At 27.5% G+C, this 24,322-nt stretch overlaps 7 protein-coding genes and 1 pseudogene across 9 annotated transcripts; 3 read left to right on the top strand and 5 right to left on the bottom strand.

The window, feature by feature from the left end:
* Window positions 1–3,054: 3,054 nt before the first annotated feature.
* On the bottom strand, window positions 3,055–4,757 carry LOC114121937 (transmembrane protein 208). The gene is made up of 5 exons (XM_027984457.2): window positions 4,580–4,757; window positions 4,327–4,482; window positions 3,756–3,892; window positions 3,580–3,664; window positions 3,055–3,516 (listed from the first exon to the last, which is right to left on the bottom strand). The coding sequence occupies exons 1-5, from the start codon at window positions 4,583–4,585 to the stop codon at window positions 3,364–3,366; spliced, it is 537 nt and encodes a 178-aa protein (XP_027840258.1). The 5' UTR covers window positions 4,586–4,757; the 3' UTR covers window positions 3,055–3,363.
* Window positions 4,758–5,923: 1,166 nt separating this feature from the next.
* Window positions 5,924–7,399, top strand: LOC114121956 (protein LLP homolog). The gene is made up of 2 exons (XM_027984478.2): window positions 5,924–6,196; window positions 7,122–7,399. Exons 1-2 carry the CDS (start codon window positions 6,040–6,042, stop codon window positions 7,355–7,357), a joined length of 393 nt encoding a protein of 130 aa, XP_027840279.1. The 5' UTR covers window positions 5,924–6,039; the 3' UTR covers window positions 7,358–7,399.
* Window positions 7,400–8,651: 1,252 nt separating this feature from the next.
* On the bottom strand, window positions 8,652–10,391 carry LOC114121931 (prostaglandin E synthase 2). 2 transcript variants are annotated; one of them, XM_050199923.1, is made up of 5 exons: window positions 10,253–10,391; window positions 9,829–10,166; window positions 9,358–9,764; window positions 9,089–9,301; window positions 8,652–9,028 (listed from the first exon to the last, which is right to left on the bottom strand). In XM_050199923.1, the coding sequence occupies exons 2-5, from the start codon at window positions 10,138–10,140 to the stop codon at window positions 8,797–8,799; spliced, it is 1,164 nt and encodes a 387-aa protein (XP_050055880.1). In that variant the 5' UTR covers window positions 10,141–10,166; window positions 10,253–10,391; the 3' UTR covers window positions 8,652–8,796. The 2 variants fall into 2 exon arrangements, with proteins under 2 accessions (XP_050055880.1, XP_050055881.1); XM_050199924.1 differs by having other exon boundaries at window positions 10,225–10,348.
* Window positions 10,392–10,486: 95 nt separating this feature from the next.
* LOC114121946 (prefoldin subunit 5) lies at window positions 10,487–11,657 on the top strand. The gene has a single exon (XM_027984468.2). It carries the CDS (start codon window positions 10,630–10,632, stop codon window positions 11,074–11,076), a length of 447 nt encoding a protein of 148 aa, XP_027840269.1. The 5' UTR covers window positions 10,487–10,629; the 3' UTR covers window positions 11,077–11,657.
* Window positions 11,658–14,271: 2,614 nt separating this feature from the next.
* LOC114122152 (pre-mRNA-splicing factor 38A) lies at window positions 14,272–15,405 on the top strand. The gene has a single exon (XM_027984732.2). It carries the CDS (start codon window positions 14,522–14,524, stop codon window positions 15,332–15,334), a length of 813 nt encoding a protein of 270 aa, XP_027840533.1. The 5' UTR covers window positions 14,272–14,521; the 3' UTR covers window positions 15,335–15,405.
* Window positions 15,342–16,898, bottom strand: LOC114122144 (pyridine nucleotide-disulfide oxidoreductase domain-containing protein 1). The gene has a single exon (XM_027984719.2). The coding sequence runs from the start codon at window positions 16,752–16,754 to the stop codon at window positions 15,393–15,395; it is 1,362 nt and encodes a 453-aa protein (XP_027840520.2). The 5' UTR covers window positions 16,755–16,898; the 3' UTR covers window positions 15,342–15,392.
* Window positions 16,899–16,983: 85 nt separating this feature from the next.
* On the bottom strand, window positions 16,984–24,282 carry LOC114121863 (protein SAND). 2 transcript variants are annotated; one of them, XM_027984356.2, is made up of 8 exons: window positions 24,115–24,282; window positions 19,298–19,523; window positions 18,896–19,093; window positions 18,558–18,801; window positions 18,312–18,487; window positions 18,113–18,233; window positions 17,691–17,972; window positions 16,984–17,602 (listed from the first exon to the last, which is right to left on the bottom strand). In XM_027984356.2, exons 2-8 carry the CDS (start codon window positions 19,513–19,515, stop codon window positions 17,462–17,464), a joined length of 1,380 nt encoding a protein of 459 aa, XP_027840157.2. In that variant the 5' UTR covers window positions 19,516–19,523; window positions 24,115–24,282; the 3' UTR covers window positions 16,984–17,461. The 2 variants fall into 2 exon arrangements, with proteins under 2 accessions (XP_027840157.2, XP_027840151.2); XM_027984350.2 differs by lacking the exon at window positions 24,115–24,282 and adding an exon at window positions 19,615–19,969.
* LOC114121852 (ATP-dependent Clp protease ATP-binding subunit clpX-like, mitochondrial) lies at window positions 21,139–23,249 on the bottom strand (annotated as a pseudogene).
* Window positions 24,283–24,322: the final 40 nt, after the last annotated feature.

Genomic DNA, 24,322 nt, shown 5'->3' with positions numbered 1-24,322 from the left:
TATTTTATTTTTTTATTCGTTTATTTCCGAGAACTTAATTATTCACATTATGCCTATCCCTTTAAGTATTTCAGCAAGCCATTATAAGTTAAAAATCATAAGTAGGTACCTAATATTATAGTTATTAGTTTATTACCTATTGACTACGGCTATAAATTACGAGTAGGATACTACGATTTATGTCTCATACGATCTTATTTTAATTATTAATAAAAACTGTCGTATTAACGGCATTTTTAATTTTTAAGTTTAAGAGTTCCCAAGGAGGTGTGCTTTCTCCTATTTTATTTAATATTTATGCTGCTGATCAACCTTCTACACCAAATACTATTGTTGCTGATTATGCTGACGATAAAGTCATATTATCAGTACATAATGATCCATTAATTGCTTCAAGAAATTTACAATCCCATTTAAATGTACTCTCTGAATGGTACACTAAATGGAAAATTAAATTAAATAACAACAAATCCACTCACACAACATTCACTCTAAGACATGGACTTTGCCCTAGCGTAACTGTAAATAATCTACCAATCCCTTCTCTTGACACTGTTAAATACTTAGGACTAAACCTCGACAAAAGACTGACCTGGAAAAATCATATTAGAAAAAAAAGATTACTACTTAATGCCCGCTCTCGCTCTCTAAAAGCATTACTTTCAAAAAATAAATGTTCATCGTTAAAAACAAAACTTTAAATATACAAATCTCTTCTAAAACCCATATGGACGTATGGAATCCAGCTGTGGGGATCGGCAAAAAAATAAAATATAAATAAAATTCAGGCCTTCCAAAATATTACCCTTCGTAAAATTACAAATGCCCCACCCTTCGTCTCTAACATGACTCTCCACAAAGACCTAGATATAAAAACAGTAGAAGAAGAAGCTGCTGTTTTCTATAAACGATTTTATAATAAATTAGAAAATCATGAAAATCCTCTAATAAAAAGCTTACATATCCCGTCACTCCCTGGAAATCCCCGTCGTAGGCTTAAAAGGAAATGGTGTAGGAATCATTTAATTTAATCCTTATAAGCTAAGTATCACATAATAAACAAGCTAAGTGTTACCAATGGGTGGCTTCTTATTCACGTAACCCTATAATGTTTATTACCCTTATCTCACATATACTTATTGTGCTTAATTGTATAGATTGTATATTTCTTGTAAAAATAAAAAAAAAATAAAAAGTTTAAGAGTGAAAGTCATAAAACAATTTCAAATAATATCTACTATGTGGTTTATTGTTTTAGCAGTGCCAGTGTTAGGTATCAGAAATAACAGAAATGATGATTATAAGACATTTTCAAGAAAAATGAAGAAGATAATTCATAAATTATCTTTTTACAATAGAGAACACAGATAATGTCCTTACCTTTAATTTTGATAATAGGTCAATTCACTCTTTTATTTAATCTGACAACGCATAACTGCTGAAACTATGTATTAAAGACGAAGACAAAAAATGCAGGATACCTGTGTATAACATCTTCGTGAAAAATTATCTCCTTTTTAAAATAGAATCAAACTAACAACTGTACCTAATATTATATCTCATTTTTTATCAATACCTATTACCATTGATTATACATAGTATACTTACCTAATAATTATAAAATATTAATACTAACCTTATTTTAATACAGATTACGATTGTGTCACTAAAGCATTGTTTACAATATTTTATGAATTTTTAATATTTAATAGATTCACATAGACATCACATTTTTTAAACAGTTAAAATCGTTTTTTGCTAGCAAATTTTATTCAGTTGGGTCTAACTAATTTGAGTTTAAACTAACCTAACTAAGCAAAAAAAAAAAAAAAAAAATTATGAATAAATGAAAATATTTAGGTACCTACGAAAGAAGTTTTCAACTAAATTTGTTATATTTTTTTTTGTAGTACATACATAATTCGAAAATGAAAAAGTATAATTTGATAACGATACGCATGCGTTGAACTAATTGAAGAACTACGACGCATTGTAAATTTTCAGCTTACCTGAAATTTTACCAACAACAAAAAAAGTTGTTATAAAAATTATATAGGTATAAAATATTATTACTAAACTATGTTATATCCATGATAGGCCATAGACATGCCATCTAGGCTTGCCTAGTGATTTTTCATAAAGCCCAATGCCTAAATATCTTAATATTGTAAAATTAACTAATTAATTATTTGAAAGTTAATCAGATTATATTTTTAAAAAAAGCTTGATAAAATTAGAATAAATCATAGGGTGCACTCTGTAGTTAAGTCTGTATACAACAGGCACGGATCCAAGGGGGGTGGGGCAAGGGGTCATGCCCTCCGTAGACTCTGATATACTTTAATACTTTGGTATATCTGCATTGTTTTGCTGATAGCGTTTTTAACGAAATTTTATTCAAGATACCCCCATAAATATGTTCTAGATCCGCACCAGGTATACAATATAGTGTATTTAATACATGTGAAGTAGCTAATGGTTATATTATTCTATATTATTAGAAATGATTTAATTAATTGAAATTATGTATTAAAAAATCAATTGTTTAATATTTTACTTGAGATTATCTATTTTATTATTATTATTTTTTTTTTCATTATATTTTAAATTTAATGTTAATTTACAATGACTATTCCCTATGAAACAATGTGTGTAATTTGTCTAACTCTATTGACTATTATATGTATATTAAAAGCATGTTAAGTTTAAAAAAGTAGTTGACAATAATTTAAAATAATTTTATTATAGATAGCTAATAATAATATATACTTTTAGATTCTGCACAAGTCTATGATTAAATCTATTTCGTTTAATAATAACCATGGAATAATTCTTTGAATAAATTGTTACAGAGAGTACTTAAGATGTAATAAATTCTAATCAAAAAAAGAAATCACATAATACTATAGATTGCTACCTATTTTTGGTAATGTGAACCGCAAAAAGTAAATAATACATAAAATTGATCGTGAGTCTTATAAAATTGAAAACCACTGCAATAGATTATAGCATATTATCCTGTCACAGGTTCCTGTAACTCAACATTTTGTACACTTAAGATGTTTATACATTTTATTTATTCATTTTTATACATTCAAATTTTAAATAAATTATTAATATGTTATAGTATATTCTTTAAAGCATAATAATTGACTATAAATGTTAATAATTACAAATATGAACATAATATTATATATATAAAAAAAAAAAACAAATTGAATTACAATTTATAGATATAATTACAAAATGTTATATTAAGTATACATATAAATACATATAAAAAAAAACAATTTCAAAGTTGTAACAAAAATATAATTTAAATTAAAAAAATAATAATTAAGCTCGATTTACCAATAAAAGTCATTAAAACCGTACATTTTGCTGCCGTTTTCTTCTCCTTTCCAATTTTTTTTGTTTTTTCTCATTTACTTCTGGTGAATTATCTTCTGGTGCTTTTTGCATAAAATAAGGTCCTAAAAAGTTTTTCCATAATACCCAGAATGCTTGACCAGGTGCCTTTAAAATGTTATTATGAAATAATATCTATGCAATCATACAAAATTAATTTTTTCAACTTACTAGGAGCCACAGAAGCCAAAAATAATTAGAAATAAGTGATAATAATTGGCAACCCGATGTTAATATAATCAAATCCTTCGTATACCTTAAATACAAATATAATAAATGGATTAAATAGTTTAAATTAAAATAACAAATATCAATATTAATTTGATTATAACAATAACTATAATTACTCGGCTAAACCTCCTTCCATGTTGAGATCTGTACCAGCATCTAGTAACTGACCATTTTCAGTAAATTTAGCAGCTGACATATATGCCATAAATTTATAACTACCCCCATGTGATGCTATAACAAGAGCATATAAAAACTGAAAAAATAAAAATTATGAGAAAAAATATTTAATGAATAATAATTGTTACACAATAATCAAAATAATCCAATGCTAATAAAAAAACTTTGATAAAATTATTATAAAATGCATTAAATCAAAACAAATTAATAATATAATAATATATATATATAAGGTATAATTTATCTACAATTATTTCTAAAAACTAGACCCTGACCATCATGAATGTTCTCACGGGGGGGATATGGGGGATAGATCCCCTCAAGACTCTTTTATTTTCTTACATATTAATGATACATATTTTGTCTACTTTTGGTAATATTACATTTATAAAAAATATACCTATATTTAATAAAATATTTATAAAAAATCCTTGACCTTTGTAAAAGATAGATGTTTGCTCTTATTTCATTAAATCATTAACTAAAAAAACAAAAAAATACTTTACTTACAATGTTTGTAAGAGAAAAAACATTTCCAAAAGCCAATTGAACTATGATGTATATAGCGCTAACTGCTGCAATCATATTTCTATAAAACTTCAATGTAGCCTCGTTCTCTTCTAAAATTTGTTTTTGGCCCTTAGTGCCAATTTTGCCTTTTTGGGGCTGTTAAAAACAAATCAAATTTACATATAAGTAATATAGTTTAGGTCCAGTTAACTATTGTATAACTAATATTAAAAATAATTATATATTTGCATACCGCCATTACTTGAAGTCCTTTGAATAATTCCAAATAAAATAAGAGTGTTTCTATTATATCAAATAACAATATTCATCAAAATTTTATTTGAAATCAAAAAACTGAATAATCCTATTAGATTAATATTTACTTTCTATATATATTTCAAATTTCAATTTTTTAGTTAATACTTGATAACACAGTGAAACTCGTTATCACTCAACCAGTTCTACACACGTTTGTGACGCGTGTAGACACGTCTGTCTGTGACAGTTAACAGAAGAGCGTTACCAACTGTGTGATGTGATATTAAATTTAATATGAAAAATAATTTATTTGATTTTTATGACGTGATGCATAATGCATAATAATATTATGCATTCAATTCACTCAATTACTCAAATTTGAAGTGTTATAATTTGAAACTTTCGAGGCTTAGATCTGACTATCATAATATTTTATTCTTTTCGATTATTTGTAAAACCACAATACAATGTAGTAATAGATCAACACAATATAATGTTATAATAAACTATCGACTAAGGTATACTTAAATCTTAATAATATATCTTGGTCTATAATAACTAGTTTATCAATGTAATAGAAAAACCGTCCTTAGATTAGGTATAAATATTATTATGTATATGTATTATAATCTAAGGGCAAATCGTGTATTTGAAATAAAAGTTGAACAAATCTTGACTTCCTTGTTAACGCTGCTATTCTTATGTGAATGTATAAAACGTAGTTTATTTAAACTGGATATTTGGATTTCAATAAATTTATCAATAATAGTTTATTTTTACAAAATACAATAGATTAATTCTTTAAACGTGAGACGTATAGTAAATCGCTGATATTTTTTAGTTTAACTGCAGAAAGGCGGCAAAAATGTATTAACAACTAATTCATTAATTAACTTCACTACTACAGTTGTATTGCCGTATTTGTAAGACGTATATAGCAAATAAAAAATTTCCATTTCCTTGTCCCGTCAATTCGCACAGATTACCAAGTGTTAAAATTGACTGGCCTTCGTTTGGAAAAAAAATTATGTGAACCAAAACTACGAATACAATTTTATAATCAGAACAATTTCTTATGGTTCTTCAAGTACTTGACATTCTTGTACTGTGGAATATAATTTAAGTATTACCTATTTTTTTTCATAGCTATTTATTTTATTTATTCGATGTATTTTTTGAATAGTATTCAAATAAACCTAACTATAAAAAAAAAATAGAGTTTGGATAATAATTTATAGGCTCTCTAAACCTAACCATAACCATAGTTACCTTGCCCTATCAAACGAAAATTAATAAAATTGATACCACAGTACATACTACATAACTGATAAGCACTTGTTATTCTTTTGCTCACGTGCTTTCGCATTCTGTGTAGTGCGCACTACGATTGTGCCACTACGAAATCTGGACAGTCATTATTAATATAACAATTCATATATTGTCGACTAACTTACAATGGCCAAAAGTATAAGAAGTAAGTGGCGCCGGAAGATGAGGGCTATCAAACGGATCAGGTATGGCGTGAAGGAACTAGACAGATTGAAGAATATGCTGGTGAACGCCGGAGAAATAGAAGTCAAGGAAGGCGGTGAAATTGAACATGTTTGTTTAGGTAACTTATTTTCTTTCATTATATCTTTATGGCTTATAGTTTACTTGTTGTATACAAAGAAGTATACTCTTGTCAAGGGGAACTGAGCATTTGGTAGTAGAGATTATTCCAATATTTATACTGTACAGTTATGTATACATTTAGAGGTAATTCATTTTTTACATCTTATTACACCTCTAAAATCATAATTATAATTTTCTCTATAAAAATATCATAGACATGATAGGTACTATTAATTTTATTTTCATAACAAAATACTTACATTTTAATTTTTTTTCGTCAATTTTAAGATATGATAAGATACTAACTTACCATTAACAGATAATTTCCATCATTAAATGTATTGCAATTTATTAATGGAAAAAGTAGATAATGTATATTTTATTGAGTTTGACTGCACTTCGAGACTTAATTTATATTATAATAGGATTAATTATCTGGATGTAATTTTTTTTCATTTTGAATCCACTACAAGAATTTTTTAACCGTAAATGTGTATATGTTAACGAGTTACGATGTTTACTTATTATTTAAGATAAATAGTATCATGTTGGTATGTTGTCTATGCTTAATTATTAATTTAAGAGTTTATGTAATTTGGGTTTGAATAGGCAATGTATTTAATAAAAGTTTTGCATGTAAACTAATAAATATTAAATAGTATTCTAAATTATTGTACATATATTCATTATTCAATGGCATAATATACTAAACAATTTTAATTAGCTTCGGCCAATATCTTAACATATAAATAAGTAAAGAACTTGAATATTTGATAGCTGAAACTTGAAATACCCATTGAAATACATATTAATATTATGCTGGCAACACTATTGCAATGTAAAAAATTGATTCTATAGCTTAGTATTTAAAATGTATAATTATTTTTATATTAATATAAAGAACTCTTTAATTATTTTTATAGTTAAAGCTAAAAATGAAGAAGCTGAAAAAATTCAACAAGAAAAGGAAGAAAAATCCAAAGTGGACAAAACTGCAGAATCTGTAAAGGAAACACCAAAAAAAGTTCAACACCCAACTTGGCTAAGAAAAAAGGAATACAAAAAATACATAAGAAGTTATAGAAAACAACAGTCTATTAACGCTAAAAGAATAAAAGGATCGATTAAAAAAAAAAGTAACACTGAAAAAAAGTTGTAATTTTAACCATTTGAAAAATAAAATTTTATTGTTTAAAGTTTATCATTGAGTTTTCTACAACTTCAACTTCATAACGTTTAATACACAATGGTCAACGATTTTAATCCATATGTTATGTATTTGACTCAATAAATTTATAATTTATTAAGCTTTGGTTATAATTTTATTTATGGTAATAAATAAATATATTTCACAACATGTTGAAATTTTTTCAAACAAAATATGTTACTATATATTTTTTATTAACATAATTAGCATTAAACTAATCAATTTAAATTTAAAAAAAAAAGAATTGGATTACAGAATAATTAAAATTTATTTATTAGATCAAAAATAAATTTCAGATTTTAATAATATTTAATACAGATAACTATGTTTAATATGTTGATATATTTGTTTTTAATATATCTAACAAAACATTAATAAAATAAAAGTGATATAAGTACAAAATTAAACTATTTTCTAATATTTTTAGCATAAAATAAAATTTTGCTACAAATATAAAATTTAGTTTTAACCAATTAGGGGAATTTGGTACTGGTAATGTTTATTCTGTCATCATTTGTATGTTTATTTGTGCCATTAAATTAAAACAGAATATAATTAAACTCATTTTTTTTTACTAGAATGGCAAAATATATGTATAAAACAACAATGTTTTAAAATACATTATAAGGTACTAAAAGTTTTAAACAATACTATTAAGGTTTTCATATACTCATTAACTGGATTGAAAAATTGCTTTGTGTTAATGGTGACCTTTATGGCAGATTAAGGGCCATTCTTACAATGTCCAAGTGTCGGTTAAGACTAACCAGTAGAATTCTATCAATCGGTTAACTCATGAAAAGTGCTCCAGGTTAGTGTTATTAGGCACTAACCGAATATTGTAAAAACGGCCCCAAGGAGTTTATATTTTCTAGAAATATACGTATATCTTGTAAACGTGTGCAATAACTGATCATTAGTATGTGAGTTTTTAATTAAAAATTCAATCATAATTTGTTGAATTGTTGATATCACTCAAATTATTATTTATCATTTATATATGTCAAACTTAGTTTGAAGCAATACTTTGCCTTGTGCCAGAGATGACAGACAGTTCAAATAAAATAAAATAATTCTTTAAACAATTTTCATTTCCCATTCAAATTCCTATTTGTAGTTGAATATGAAATAAATAATAAACAGCAGTAGTGTTGAAAAACAAAGCACTCATTGAGCAGCTCTGGACCTAAAATACTAGATCTTATATGATTGATTAATACATCAGGATTGAAAATTAACTAGGATATAATAATCAATTAATAATTTTATTGTTAAACAAAAATACTTCAAATGAACATTTAATAAACAACTCATTTTGTTAGATTAAAATATCATTCACCCATTTTCATTCTATTCATCATTTTTAATAAATGGCAACATTAGGAACATTATTATAGTATAACCTTTTTCATATTACTAAACCATACATTTATTTTAGTATTTTCCTGTACGTCTTTGAAAGCCATACAACCTTCAATGCTCGAAAGAGTGCCATACACAGCTAGATCGGCTAAATTTGGTTTATTACCACCCATGAAAGTTCCACCGTTTTGTTCTACAGCTTTTACCCATGTATTACATTCTTCATACAATGATTGGCGTACATCATCTTTTAACATGTACCTATTTAACATTATACATTCATTAATTATACTAAATAATTTAGTAATTCAATTAAATTACTTTTTCTTCAATTTTTTACTAATCAGCCACATCATAAAAGCTCCACCATAAACCATTAGACTTGTTTCCCAAATAGGGAAATTTTTTTCCCACTCACCAACTATTGAAAACCATTTAAAAGAGTCTATAGCTTCTGATAGAGTACGGTAAGCATTTGGTGAAAGCGAATGGACCAACGTTTCATCAGACCACTTTCGCCATTTTCTTTCGTTCCTTAAAAAGAATATCCTATTATGTTCACTGAATCATTTTTAGGTATAAGAACTTACTCAGAATTCAAACGTTTTGATTTATCAGATTCGTCTTCATTCATAATAAAATATTTGTTCATAATATCTGTCTTTCTCTTTCCATCAACATCAACATAGGCCATTGATGGATAAAAATTTGCAATATCTTCAATATTAAATGTTTTATCTTTAAGATAAGTGGCAAGAGCAGACACAATCATTGTACTATCGGTAAGAGGTTGGTAACCATTATTTGATTTTACTAATAGAATCGGAACTTTTTTATAATCAGACCAGCTTATTTGCTGTTTGAGCATAGGGTCTACTTCAATGATATCATATGGTACCTTAAGATAATCAAGAAATGCTCGCACTTTACAACAAAATGGACAAGTTGGATACTGAAATAAAATTAAATCAGAATATTCATCATTATTGTGTCGTACCTGAAATCATAAATTATTAATTCAATTAATTTAAATGTCATAAAAATTATGAATAATGTCATACTTTACGGGTGACCTTCAGTTCGGAAGGTAATGTCTTCATAATTGGTAATTTTGTTGGAGTATTTATTATAGAACCAGGTAATTTTCGCTCTGAATCCGAGAAATATGAATATACTGCTCCAACAGCAACACCAATGGCCAAACCACCACCGATTAAACGTAGTGAGCTGGTACGTTTTTTAGCATGTTTAGCTAATGGTGACTCATTGTTGAAATGTTTCATACGGCTAAATTGATTGTTTATACGTAATAAAAACGGTTCTCCAGCAACTGTTTTAATCTGTAGACGAGCAACAGCCACTCGTAATGCCATTTTCGTTATACTTTAATGATACTTTCCTACAATAAAATTTATTTTTTTTTGTAAATTTTATAAACAACGGAAAAGAATAATTACTTTAATTATTTAAACATTTTTAAATTACTAATAAAATAATTAATAACTAAAATCAATTATTAAAAACCATTATTTAAGTACAATGTTCACTGTTCACTTTTTAGTTTTTAGTTTTTCACTGTCAAAATAATTTAATATCTAAAGAAAACAGATAACACAAATCAAAAAAATATAGTAATTTTTAAACTGCGTACTCAATATTTTTGTTTGATGTAATTTTGCATGCACTGTCTTATCAATTCTGGTCTGGCACATGTTTGTTGATAATATATAAATGATCAATTCTGAGATCTGAGTACTTATTACTGAGTTAAGACCCGGTTTTCAATTGAGTAGTGACTAGTTATTTAACTTGTAGTAACTTTAATAATTCTAAATTCGTCTTCAAGTCATACCTCTTTAGCCATGGCAGGTAAAATGATCGACTTAAAAAATTTGAACGTGCAGCAACTGGCAAAAATGAAGGAACAGGTGTACAAAGAAGTGAGTTTAATACAAGACTCATTACAATCTTTGAAGATAGCACAGAAAAGGTACATTAGTTCACAAGAGGCGCTGGAAAGTGCAAAAGGACGAGCATCAGGCACATCTATGATGATTCCTTTGACCAAGTCCATGTACGCAGCTGGACAATTAATCAATCCTGAGCATGTGACGGTGTGCATAGGTGCTGGATATTATTTGAAACTCGAGATTAATGATGCAATTCAATACTTCAAAAGACGCGTCAACTTCCTTGTGGAACGAATGGAAGGCATTCAACAGATTGGTTTAGAAAAACAGAAGCTACAGAATGTTGTTACTGAAGTACTAGAGATGAAATTACAACAAGCTCAAACTGAAAATAAATAAATAACAGTTATATGCTAACCTTTTTTTATTACTTTTATCTAACATCTAATATAAATAAAGCTAAATGTTTTGATTTTAATGCCTACTAAATTAAACTAATCAAATGTTTGTTAAATATTTTCTTTAAATGATTGGTACTGCTTCTCGTCCTTATTGAAGCAAATTCTTTGTATTGCATTGAGAATTCTTATTGTCAAAATATTTAATATTCGTATGTTAAATTATTAGACTAAAATATTGTGTATATTTAAGATTCTATCAGTTAATATATATATATATATCAATTATTTATGAATTGCATATTTAAACATTTTATTCAATTATTGTTTGTATCAAAACATACAAAAGTGTAAATAATAATAAATGTAAAAAGTAGACAAGTGAATATCACTCTATGTACTGCTGTTATTTATGTTTCAAATAGATCACTGTAAAAAAATGAATTTAATGAAATATGATTTTAAGTAGAGAAGGTCTGTCATTCTGTCACCTTACATGAATAAGTGTATTTAATTTTTTTAAAAAACAATATTTAGTATGATAATAATAGTTAACTAATAAAGTAATACATTTTTATACCATATTGTATCATTTTTATTAACTTTTGAGTCAATATTTCTTAGGTACCATAAAACAGTAAGAATAGGTTCATAAATCATAGTATAAACTTATGAATAAATAATAACTAAAAATTTCATTGCATGAACTTGGAGTTTAATTAATGTTCGTACAAATTTTAAGTCCCCACAATTAATGTTTTTAAATTATAACAAAATAATGAATTTCCTTAAACATGTAATTCTGACTAAATTTAAACTGAATATGTCTAATAAAAAATAATAATGTTTGTATATATTTTTTTAGATTTTTCAGTTTTAGTATGAACAACTTGTAGGGAAGGAACATTGTATAATATAAAACGCATGTAATTTTCAAAGCTAAATTAATAAACATTTTAACTTCAAAGTTCAAATACATATTATAAAAAAAAAAAAAGTGGGCAAGTGAGTACCGCTCTGCTGTACATAGGTGCCGTATGGATCATTATTATATATTATAGGAGTGTTAAATTTGAATCCAATGATAGTTATCATTGTATACGAAAAACGATTCTGAACGAAGATGATTTGTCAGCCTAGGATATAATTTCTAGTGGTTGGTGAAAAAGGTGGTTTAAAAAAACCAGCTTATATTAAAAAATATTTTGAAAATTAAATCACGTAAAGAAAACGCGAATCTTAATAACTGGTAAAATTTTCAAGTATCTACGACTTATACTTTTTGAATAATAACAAATATTTAAAATCGTTTGAGGATAAATCGTTATCGTTACGCTATTTCTTTAAAATTTAAAATTCAAACGCACTTAAAATTTTTCCTATAATGATGCTTCGAGTTTTCTCTATAGATACTTGAAGGTAAACTTATGGAAAACTTAGTGTTGTATTTTTAATCCTTAGTTATAAACACAAAAAATTTTATGATTTTTCAACTTCAAATATTTCGCAAATATTCATAATTTTGACGAATTTTCGTCAAAATTTGAACTTCAAATGCTAATAAAAAAAATTGTGCCTATGTATTCTTATAATTTTTTAATCACTATAAGAATAACATATGAGGAACTTTGTATTAAATTTTCAAGTATTTTGATAGGGCCAAAAAAATTTTATCGACACTTCAAAAATATTTTTTCAGAAAAATTGAAAATTTCAGTTGTCTATAAATAGCTCAAAAAAAGTCAAAATATTTTGAAATTTAAATCACGTAAAGAAAACGCAAATCTTAATAACTGGTAAAATTTTCAAGTATCTACGACTTATACTTTTTGAATAATAACAAATATCAAAAATCGTTTGAGGCTAAACTGTTATTTAACGCGGTTTTTGTAAAAATTTAAATTTCAAACACTCATAAAAATTTTTTGTCTGAATCCGGTAGAGTTTTTTTTACAGATATTTGAAGAAAAATGTATGGAGAACCTTGTACTAAATATTCAAAACTTAGTTATAAAAGAAAAAAATTTTATGATTTTTCAACTTCAAAATTACTTGCAAATTTTCGCGTTTTCGACAGATTTCGTAAAAATTTGAACTAAAAACGCTTATAAAAAAAAATTGTGACTAACGATTTTTAATTTTTTTTAGCTACATTAAAAACAACTCATAAGGAACCTTGTATTAAATTTTCAAAACTTTTTGGTCATCCAAAAATTTTTTATCGACACTTTAAAAAAATTTCTCAAAAAAATCGAAAATTTCAGTGGTCTATAAATAACTCAAAAAAAGTCAAAATTTTTTGAAAATTTAACTATATACGGATACCACTGACATTAACATTTGGTGAAAATTTCAAGTATTTTCAGTAATTACTTTTTGAATTACAACCATAAAAAAAAATCGATTTGGTCGAAAACTGGTTTTGAGTAAAAATTGCCGTTTTTCCGTCATTTTTTTTTTGTTTTTCTCGATTTTTTTGAAAACTGTTGGAAAATGTTAACTTTTTACCTCTATAATGCACCAAGTATATTCACTTTTACATCGGAAACCACCCCCATTGTTTGAAATTGGAGCATTATTTCGACTAGTTATGCTGTACACAGACACAAAAACAAAACAAAAAAAAAAAAAACACACACACCATTGTAAAATCAATACATTCATCACTTCGTTCAGAATCTAAAATAAATGTTTATGTATCTTTAACATGCTTATTCTAAACTTATATTACATATTAAGTGTGATCATATTTTAAATGTTCTGGAATTTTTAACCGGCGAGTTATTTTCAATTTTTTTGAAAAAAAAAAAATACTGAAAATTGTTTACTTTTCACCCCTAAAAATATCAAGTAAATTTAATTTTCCACTAGAAACCACTCGCAAGCTATTGTAAATTCTATGTTTTGCTTGTACTGTGTAGGTGTAGTTGTAATAACATAAAATATTATTGAATATTTATGTATGGTACAATGACTACAACGGGTAAAAAAAAGAACTCGATTCTGCAAAAAGCAGAGCGCCGAGCGGAAGTGTTATATACCATAGAAAAGTACTAGTTATAAACTGTGAAGTGTGAACCATGGCTATACTGTATTGGATCAGTTTGTAATTTTGTCTTATCGTTATTTTGTATCGTTGTATCACAATTATATATCCCATGGTCGAAGTGTCGCCTTGTCGTAATGTCGTATTGTTAATTCTACTGTTTATCGTCCGGTTGGTATTTGGTTGTTAATTTAATCTTTTAACTACGGCCGGTACTCACTATTCAGTTGTATTCCCTATTTACTGAGTATTTAGTATTTACTATTATAGTGTATAGTCACTATTGTATGTACAGTATTGACTATTTAGATACCTCCTAAGTTAATGTTTTTTTTAAATTTTTATTATTGACATATTACTTGTCAATTATTATTGTTAATAGTAAGTACACTACAAAAAGATGGCCAATCGAACGGTGAAAGATGCAAAAACTATTCACGGTACAAATCCTCAGTATTTGATCGAAAAGATCATCCGGTCTCGTATTTACGACAACAAATTCTGGAAAGAAGAATGCTTCGCTCTGTCTGCAGAATTGCTGGTGGACAAAGCCATGTCAATGCGATTTATTGGAGGAGTATTTGGCGGTAATATTAAACCTACACCTTTCTTGTGTTTAACATTAAAGATGTTGCAAATTCAACCTGAAAAAGACATCATTGTAGAGTTCATTAAAAATGAAGAATTCAAGTATGTGCGGGCGCTGGGTGCGTTTTATATGCGCTTAACAGGGTCGTCAGTAGATTGTTATAAATATTTGGAACCGTTGTTGGCTGACAGTCGTAAGCTGAGAAGACAAAATCGAGATGGCCAATTTGAGCTTATACATGTTGATGAATTTATTGACTCTCTGTTACGAGATGAACGTGTCTGTGATGTTATATTACCACGTATACAAAGCAGACATGTGTTGGAAGAAAACAATGAATTAGAACCTAAAGTGTCCATACTTGAAGAGGACATAGAAGAAGGTGTTGAATCATCAGATGAAGAAGAACCTACAGAAAAAAGAAGAGAAAAGGAACATAGGAGTAAACATTCTCCAGCAAAAGAAAAAAGAAGAGACAGAGAGCGTGAAAAGAGGAATAGAGATAGAGATCGAAGAGATCGTGATAGAAGCGATAGAAGAGATAGAGACCGTCATAGAAGGAGTAGAAGCCATGATCGAGAACGATCAAAAAGACATAGATCTAGATCACCTTATAGAAAGTAAAACAACATTTTCATTTGTATACATGTATATTTTTTTTCAACAAATAAATAATTTTTATTCAATCAAAATAATCTTCTATATCAATATTAGGATCTAACAAGTCATCCATTAAATTAGTTACATCAATTTGGTTTAATATTAAATTTTCACACATTTCTTCGAGATCAGTATCTCCAATAAGTATTGCTCCAACAACTCTTCCATTTTGTAATACTAATTTAACGTATTCTTGACCATTAGTTACTCGAACCAATAGCTCACAATCCTTCTTGTCCAATCCTTGTGCATTATATAAGCCTAATAAAATAACTTTGAATCCAAAAAATGATGTTACATGTGTAAACAACTCAAAACAAAAATCTTGCAATAATGGTTCTTTAATATGCACATAATGCATGCATTTGGCAGCATACATTCCCATTTGTCTTGCTTGTGTCCATAGTCTCATTTGAAACCAATGTTCAGAATTCCAATCTACAGTAGTACATACATCACCAGCTGCAAAAATGTCTGACAGATTTGTTTCCATTTTCCAATCTACTTTAATACCACCATCACTAGCAATGTCAATACTTCTACCATCTCTTATGTCAAAATTGTTATTCGGCATTACTCCAGTGGCAGATATGACAAAATCACATTCATACACTTTACCATTTGTTAATTCTATCCTAACTAAATCACTTTTAGAAATATTTTTAACTTCAGTCTTATACTCAATAATTACATTTTTACCGTCATGGTTTCCAAACATTGCTCCACAGTGCCAGTCAGGACCTAGTGCAGCTCCAGAGGAACGTTCTCCGCAATATCTAAATCTTTTTATTACTTTTTCACTTGATTGCTGAGTGTTAAGATAGTTACTAAAAAATTCTGCTGCTCCAGCATCCAAAAAATGTGAACTAATGTGTTCATCCCTAATAACCCATATAATTTCAATTCCATTTAACTTATACACCAAATCTGTTGCAATACCCCCATTACCAACAATCATTACTCTATTAGCAGAACCTATAATTGATTGAAAATACTCCACGGAATGTGTATCACGCAATCCAATAACATAATCTTTGTCATCCAACAATTTTGGAGTAGCGCCAGTACATAGGCACAATTTTTTATATTTGATTTCTTGATGATTTACAGTATAAATGATGTGCTCTATTGAATTGATTGCAATTACTTTATCTATTATGTATTCTGTATTATCAATGCATTGAAGATTCCGATCTTCGACTTTAAATCCTGCAGCAATTTTAGTGTAAAACTTAATATCAGTGACAACTTTAACAATTGGCGATTCTGAAATTAAAAGCACTGGCTCTGTTGTATACAATTTCAAAGCTTCAACACAACTTACACCAGCTATACCTCCACCAATCACAACATAAGTTGAGTCGATTTGTTGGTTCTGACTCATTATGCGATTTATTATGGTAAAGATAATTATTATAGTTACTCACATTTCATATTCTCGATTATTTTATAATTTATAAATCACATGTTTTACTTATAATAAATTATGGGAATACTTTGAAAAAAACATATTAAATTTTGTAAAATACTAATAACTAATAAGTGATAACACTATTTATAATTGATAACAATAATGTTATACAAAAAAAAAGGAGGGATTAATAAAAAGCGGATACATAAAAAACAATAACAATTTATTTAATTTTTGTTTTGTATAAATAGTATCATTAACACATACTAATAGTATAACATAAATAAAATAATAATAAAAAATAAAATTATGATATTTAAATATTTTATAACCATTTACAATCATTACCTTAGCGGCTTAGCAATATTTTATACACGTGACAATAATTAATTTCCAATTAATATTTTCACATTTGAAATAATTTGAGTTGATACAATTACAAATACAATTGAAAAAGTCTAATTGTAAATATTTAATAACATAATATTAAATTTTTTTTTTTTATTTCATATAATATGTAACATATTTTTCCAACTTACATAAAGATAATATAGAGGAACTTAAAATATTAAAAATTTATAAATATTATTTAAAATTCTCAAGAATAATTGAAGATAGATACCTATTAATATATTAATATTATCACAAATTCTGGATTCAATTGCATATAATGACTGATATTAAAACATAGGAATATTAAATATAAACAATGAATCCTCTTCTTTTTTCATCCATTGTGTTAATTTAGTAACTGCATTTGTTGCACATTCTTTAGAAACTAGTGGTTCAAAAGTCATATACAGTTCAACATCTTCAGTTGCCTGTAACAATGCAAAATAACTCATTATCATCTAACATCTAATATAATTTTCCTAAGTAATACAAGTACATTAAATACAATTTGCATACCCAAGCAAGCATAGTTTCAGCTGTTAATTGTTGAAAAATCACTTTTAATGTACGTCCAGGGAAATTAATTTGGCTGATTAACGAACAATATACTGACATGAGGTTTTGTTGTAATTCATCAGTATTATATGGAGACGTAAATGGAGGGCACCAGTGTTGTGAGCGGTTTTTATTCTTGTACAAAAGATGCCGCAATCCTGTAATATTTGCTCGTGCTAAGTTGATGGGTTGGCGAATAATTGCCTCGTTAATTGTATGGAGACAATCATTGCAACGCATTTTCTGTTATAAAAAATAATATATGTATTATTAATTCAATTTTTTTCAAATTTCAATTTTTGTACAGTTTAATAGTTATAATAAATGACTATGAAATGAAGTAAGGGAGGAAATATTAAAAAAATCTAGTAAATAAAACTAACTTCTGTAATTTTTCTTTTGGCATCGGAAAGTGTGAAAAAAAGATTATGATCAATTGTTAACAAAACTAAGCACGCTTGACAATCTTCTGCCAGGTATGATATATGAGCGTGCATGTAACCACTGAAAAAATTATTAATACAATTACAATGATGAGATTTTGGCTAAAAATATTTGAAACATATTTAAAGAATACTATACCTAGAATCGAATGTAGGTAAACAAATAGGTGTCCAACTTTCTGCTGTTTTAAACGATTCTGTTGAATTTATTAGGTTTAATATCAAGTGAATATCAGATACGTGCAGCGAGTATTTTTTCATACGTACAATTGATATAACATGTTTTTGAGCAATCAATAAACCAAATACTAAATTCTAAAAATATGAAACATTTTATTTATTACATAAAATAACTTAAGGAATAATAATATAACTATTTTTATACTTTTATTTTACTGCATTGTGTCAATATGGTTTGTGTTATTTTATCTCTGCTACTAGATGGCATTTGTAGACAACTAATAGAATCTAATAAAAATCCTGGATCATTCTCAGTGAATGTTATAAGTTTATCTATTAATCTTTCAGATCCACTCATTAATCTTCGCAAATCAAAATTAGTTCTATTGTGGAATATTTTTTTTAACTGGGTTAACGTCAAAGTACTAATTATATTGTTATACACATATCTGTAAGCAAAAGTAACAAAGCACACGTTTAACCAGAATAATTAATATTTTACATATTTAATTTTAAATTTATTTGAATTGTAATATAAATTACGTTAATTGTTTTTTAATTTGGTCATAAGGCTCAGAAGATTGGGAAACACCGACCAGTATAAGAGGATCTTTATTTAAAAACACTATTCGAGTCTGTCCGCAGCAAATCGATTGTAACGTGTCATTTGAATCTTGAGTCACTGACACTAAAGCTATCATTAAACCAAAAAGGGAGGCCATTTGGTTTTCATTTCCAAACCTACACAATATGTAAAAAGTAAATTAGTAAAATTATTGAAAATTTCATTTTTGTGGTACAAATGCAATTCACAGAAAACCAAATATTTACAATTTATCTATATTTTTCTTAATCTGTGTTTTATTAATACACTGAACCACTCAAAGCTGCTCAAAAAACTGCATTTGTTCCATTCTTGCTTAATAAAAATAATAATTTATTTACCTTGTGTAAATAGGTTTACCAGCTGTACTTAAAACAAATATATGTTTATTTTTTTCTTTGAGTTGATCAAATAAAATCTCATAAGAACTTCCCTGTTCTGAACTACTGGGTACAGGCTCATTTTCAGTAACAGATTTACTAACTACTGGATCCTGTATAGCAATATCATTTATATCAGAAATCAATGTGGTAGTGTCAGTTTCTTGAGTTTCCTCCATATCATATCCTAAAAAAACAAAAAATTGTGAAGAACATATTAATATATTATATCATTACATGACTATTAGAAAAACTTATTTTGTAGTTAACAATCATACCTGGGTTATTGAAATACAGTGACTGTGTAATACATAGAAATACTTAATGGTATAATACAAGCCAAACAACAAGGTTCAGTAAAAATCTAATTTGGGTTAATGATTTTGCTGACAATTTTTTGAATCTATTCGAATTTGAGACATAAAAAAACGAACAGTACAGTCAGATGACGTTTCCAATGATACATGACACAAAGTTTAACGCCGGCGACACTCGTCAATCACCACTATTACTGAGTACTGACGATGTCCGCTACATTCATGGCAGCGTAGCATAAAGTTAATCGTTAAGTTAGAAATCAGAATATATAACATTATCGCCGAATCGTCGGCCGTTGCTCAAAACTTACAGATAAGCATCGTGATAATATTATTAACAATATTATTGTTTTTAATCTATAGTGATAATAAAATGATAACGAGATGATCACCTCCAGAGGACACTATATACTCACTAGTCACTATATAAAAAAAATAGTTCACTACACGTCGTCCTGCATCTGTTATTCTGTTGCATTTGTCTTACAACAAACAACATGACTACATTTTCGTTCTGTGAACTATAGTAAAAGAATTAATCGATAATTTTAATCGGTATTCTTTGCGTTTTAAAGCGAATCATTATATAGATAAATGTATTCTGCTAAACTTGTTTTTGAAAAATAAAAAAATTTTATGAATAAGAAGTAGATATTAGGCCATTAAACAGTATTTTTTTGGAGATGGAATTTAAATTTCATAAGACTACCAAATAGAAGAATGTTGATAAAAAATCATAAAATTCGTTTAAAAAGAATAGAATACTGAATAGGTTATTAGTTTCATAGCCAAGTAGAAAAATAACTAATGTATTATGTATACTAAATACTAACAAATATTATATATTATATTAACATCATAATATGTCATACATAAATCACGGAGTAAAATCACTGGATAAATCAAGCATTTTAAAGTTGTTTGACCATAACTTCCAAGTTACATTGTAAATTTGTGTGACTTTTTTTTAAAATATTAGGTATTAAACTAACCATACTCATACGTTTATATTGTTTATTAAAACACATATCAAATTAAAATTTTAATGATTAGAAAAATTATTATAAATACCTAATAAGTAAATTATATTCATTAATTAGGTAAAATAAATGTGTATATTTAACCTACCAATTTTATTTACCATATAATTTGCAATAACTACAATATGGTATCAGTGGCGTAGTTATGATTTTGTTCTGGGGGGGGGATATACAATTTATTGGTTAAACATAAAGTGGAGGGGCTCAATAAGTCAATGATTTAAACATTAAAAAAAAAGGCTCTGGGGGGGATCTATCCCCATATCCCCCCCATAACTACGCCACTGTATGGTATACTAGTATAAGAGTAAAGTGTCGTGTAATTGTCAATATTGCAATGAATTATATTTTAGTTTATTATAAATAACGCTATTAATTAAAATTTTATAAATTATTTTTTTTAAATTTTTAGGACAATAAATAAAATAAATTAAACAGAAATGGATATTTTTTGATAATATAAAATTTTCTGAAAACCGTGTATATTTATTCAATTTTAGCTTTTGGATCCATTTCGGTTTCCTTTATTTATCGGATGGTCTCTTATATAATGAGGTTTATTTTTTTTAATGACTGTATCTTCATTGACATGTACACCAACTATATTAGATCTAGGTATTTCAAACATTGAATCCAACAAAATGCATTCCAAAATTGCTCGTAACCCTCTAGCACCTGTTTTTTTTTCTAAAGCTTGTGAAGCAATCACTCTAAGAGCTTCATCTGTAAATGTTAATTCAACCTTTTCTAAGTTAAGAAGTAATTTGAATTGATTGACTGAACTATTTTTTGGTTCAGTAAGAATTCTTACAAGCAAGCTTATATTTAACGAATGGAATGGGACCAAAATTGGAAATCTTCCTACAAATTCTGGTATCATTCCAAATTTAATTAAATCTCTTGGTTCAACTTTTTTCAACAACTTATCTCGTTCAACATTTTCTTTTTCAATATCTGCAGCGTATGAAGCTTTTGAAGCAACAAAATTGGATTTAGCAGCATCTTTTTTATTTACCATCTTCCTATCAATTTCTGCTCCAAATCCTAAAGTAATTTGGTTTGTTCTTTGACTAATAAGTCTATCAAGACCAATAAATGCACCAGAAGCAACAAACAAAATATTAGTTGTATCGACTTGTACTGTTTTATTTCTATTTTTCCCTGGTACATTAATAACAGTACCTTCTAACATTTTTAACATTCCTTGTTGGACTCCTGTTCCTCCAACATCCCTCAATTGATGAATATCAGGCACTGCACTAATTTTATCAATTTCATCCAAGAAAACAATTCCAGTTTGAGCTTTTTTAGCATTATAATTAGCGGCTTGTAAGAGTTTTATAATTATGCTTTCAATATTTTCTCCTGTATAACCGGATTGTGTTAATTGGGAACAATCGCAAATTGCAAATGGAACCTTTAATTGCTTAGCTACTGTTTGAGCCAGCAACGTTTTTCCACATCCTGTAGGCCCCAATAATAATATATTACTCTTTTCTATTCGTGTATTTTCAAATGTTGAAGCAATTTTAATTTCTTCTTGATTTTTTTTTTTATTTCTCATTTTTAAAATTCTAGATAATATATTATGTTTTTTTGAAAAACGACTTTTTGAATGCTGTGAATGTGAATTATCTAATAAATGTTCAATTAAATCATTCTTTTGTGGTGCTGTAATATGAATAATACGTTTACAATGATTGTAAATTGCCACAGCTAATACTTTCTTAGCTAGATCTTGACCAATTATATACTTATTAAGGTTCATTACAATTTCTTTAGGAAACGGTGGCGGTGGTTTAAAATTATTTTTTTCAGCAGAAATCACTTTAAATATATAACCACATCGTTGACATACCAAATATCGATTAGAAAATAAAAAAAACACTAAATTGACATTTTGGCACTTTGAACAAAGTATTCTTGTTTGTCCTGTATTATTACCCTTTTGTCCTGTCCAAAATTGTTCTGATTTCCAATGACTAGGTGACGTCTGGAAATTACGTCGATGAACAGTGTCTTTTATGTTATGGCCATGGAACAAGATATCGAGGTTTCTTGATAAATTTAAATAATTAGTGTCTAGTTTAGATCGTGTACATATTTTCAAACATAAGTATTTTAATCTGATCGTCATTTCCAGACCTTGTAAAATCTTCTACTATAGCTTATAAGTATGTCGTCATTTTAGTTTACACTCCTGTGCATGCACCGCATAAGAACAATAATATAATATAGGTACGAGTGTACAGCTATATAGGTAACTGGTAAGTACCTATAATACGGCCGATTAGTGAGACAGTATTTATTGAAAATAAACAATTAATATAACATTATAATAAACATGGTAACCAAACTCTGCACTCAGGTAGTCGGGTTTAAAACAATAGAATCGCGGTAAAAATAAGATCATCTGATTGGTATAGTCCTTGAATTTACTAGTATTCTGTTATAATAATTAATATTATTGTACGCCTATATGTATATTTAAAATATTTTTATTTAGGACATTTAGGTAATTACAAAAACAACTTATGCGGGATCTTGTATTATATTTTCAAGTTTCTTGATTAAATTATAATTTTTTGACAGTTATAGAAATAAATCTAATGTGTACTATTATAATTTATAATTTGTAAAATAGACCTAGTTGTGATGAAAATTTGAACTATTTGAAGTAGGTATATATATGTAGTCATTCGCTTTTGAATTAGAATGAAATATGAAAACTTGTTTGAGAATAAATAGTTATTTTACGAATCACCAGTGAATATTCTACGCCGTAACAAATTTGAACTTCACACTCATAAAAAATTAATTTGATTTTTCAATTATTTTTTTTTTATCATAGGTGTAAAAATATACCAAAATTCCAATCTTACTAAATCATATTAAAAAAATTGTATGATAATTTTTAATCGGTACATGAACAACTTAAGAGAAACTTTGTATTAAACTCTTAAACATTTTGAGTGTAATATTTATAACTTCTGTTACTTTAACAGGCGATCAAGTCTGTCGACCGGAGCCAGTAGGCGAAGGGCGGTTAGGTTAGGTTACCCGACTGCCCGAAAGGCGGAGCTCTTCCCCCCGCTTATTAGTAGGGATCGCCACCCCTCACCAGGTTAACTATTTTAGCCCCGAGAGGTTTGGGGCCGAGTCTCCAACCAACAAGAGGTCCGGAAGACCCCAAGTTTGACGACAGGAATCATTATACTTGATAATTTTGTTATTTAACTGTTAGCTCTGTTTTCACCTTGAAATTTAAGTAAAATCTTTTGAACGCGAGAGTACTTCATGAAACACATCACAGAATGTTTAGAATCATGATAATTACGATTTAATTTATATTTGTTTACCTGATTACCTAATTTAATATAATTATAATCTTAATGTTATTATTCATTACTCATTTACTCACAGAATACGTTATCTGGTGTTGCGGCGCGCGATTGAAAAAAACGTAAAATCACAAACTTCGGAAGGATATAACTTCCAAAATAATGATTTGCGCAAATTTTTTTTTTGCATCATCGTTTTTAACTTGTTGAAATCCAAATGTTTCAATAAAAAAAATAAAAAATTCGTTCGGGAGCTTAACTGCAATTGTTCTTTTATGAATTTTTTAA

The sequence above is a fragment of the Aphis gossypii genome, chromosome 2, assembly GCF_020184175.1.
Source record: "Aphis gossypii isolate Hap1 chromosome 2, ASM2018417v2, whole genome shotgun sequence".
Classification (NCBI taxonomy): domain Eukaryota; kingdom Metazoa; phylum Arthropoda; class Insecta; order Hemiptera; family Aphididae; genus Aphis; species Aphis gossypii.
Note: the sequence above shows the minus strand (reverse complement) of the source record. Positions and strands in the feature narration are given on the sequence as shown.

Excerpts from the sequence above, each read along its gene's own strand:
- LOC114121956 (XM_027984478.2), top strand. The coding sequence starts at position 6,040 with ATGGCCAAAAGTATAAGAAGTAAGTGGCGCCGGAAGATGAGGGCTATC. Across the intron at positions 6,197-7,121 it reads AATTGAACATGTTTGTTTAG|TTAAAGCTAAAAATGAAGAA; the intron begins GTAACTTATTTT and ends TTATTTTTATAG.
- LOC114122144 (XM_027984719.2), bottom strand. The coding sequence starts at position 16,754 with ATGAGTCAGAACCAACAAATCGACTCAACTTATGTTGTGATTGGTGGA.
- LOC114121937 (XM_027984457.2), bottom strand. Across the intron at positions 3,893-4,326 it reads TTTTTTCTCTTACAAACATT|TTTTTATATGCTCTTGTTAT; the intron begins GTAAGTAAAGTA and ends TTATTTTTTCAG. Across the intron at positions 3,665-3,755 it reads ATGGAAGGAGGTTTAGCCGA|GTATACGAAGGATTTGATTA; the intron begins GTAATTATAGTT and ends TTTGTATTTAAG.
- LOC114121946 (XM_027984468.2), top strand. The coding sequence starts at position 10,630 with ATGGCAGGTAAAATGATCGACTTAAAAAATTTGAACGTGCAGCAACTG.
- LOC114121931 (XM_050199923.1), bottom strand. The coding sequence starts at position 10,140 with ATGGCATTACGAGTGGCTGTTGCTCGTCTACAGATTAAAACAGTTGCT. Across the intron at positions 9,765-9,828 it reads AACTGAAGGTCACCCGTAAA|GTACGACACAATAATGATGA; the intron begins GTATGACATTAT and ends TTATGATTTCAG. Across the intron at positions 9,029-9,088 it reads AGTAAAAAATTGAAGAAAAA|GTACATGTTAAAAGATGATG; the intron begins GTAATTTAATTG and ends AATGTTAAATAG.
- LOC114122152 (XM_027984732.2), top strand. The coding sequence starts at position 14,522 with ATGGCCAATCGAACGGTGAAAGATGCAAAAACTATTCACGGTACAAAT.
- LOC114121863 (XM_027984356.2), bottom strand. The coding sequence starts at position 19,515 with ATGGAGGAAACTCAAGAAACTGACACTACCACATTGATTTCTGATATA. Across the intron at positions 19,094-19,297 it reads GGTAAACCTATTTACACAAG|GTTTGGAAATGAAAACCAAA; the intron begins GTAAATAAATTA and ends CATATTGTGTAG. Across the intron at positions 17,973-18,112 it reads CCAAAAGAAAAATTACAGAA|AAAATGCGTTGCAATGATTG; the intron begins GTTAGTTTTATT and ends TTTTTATAACAG.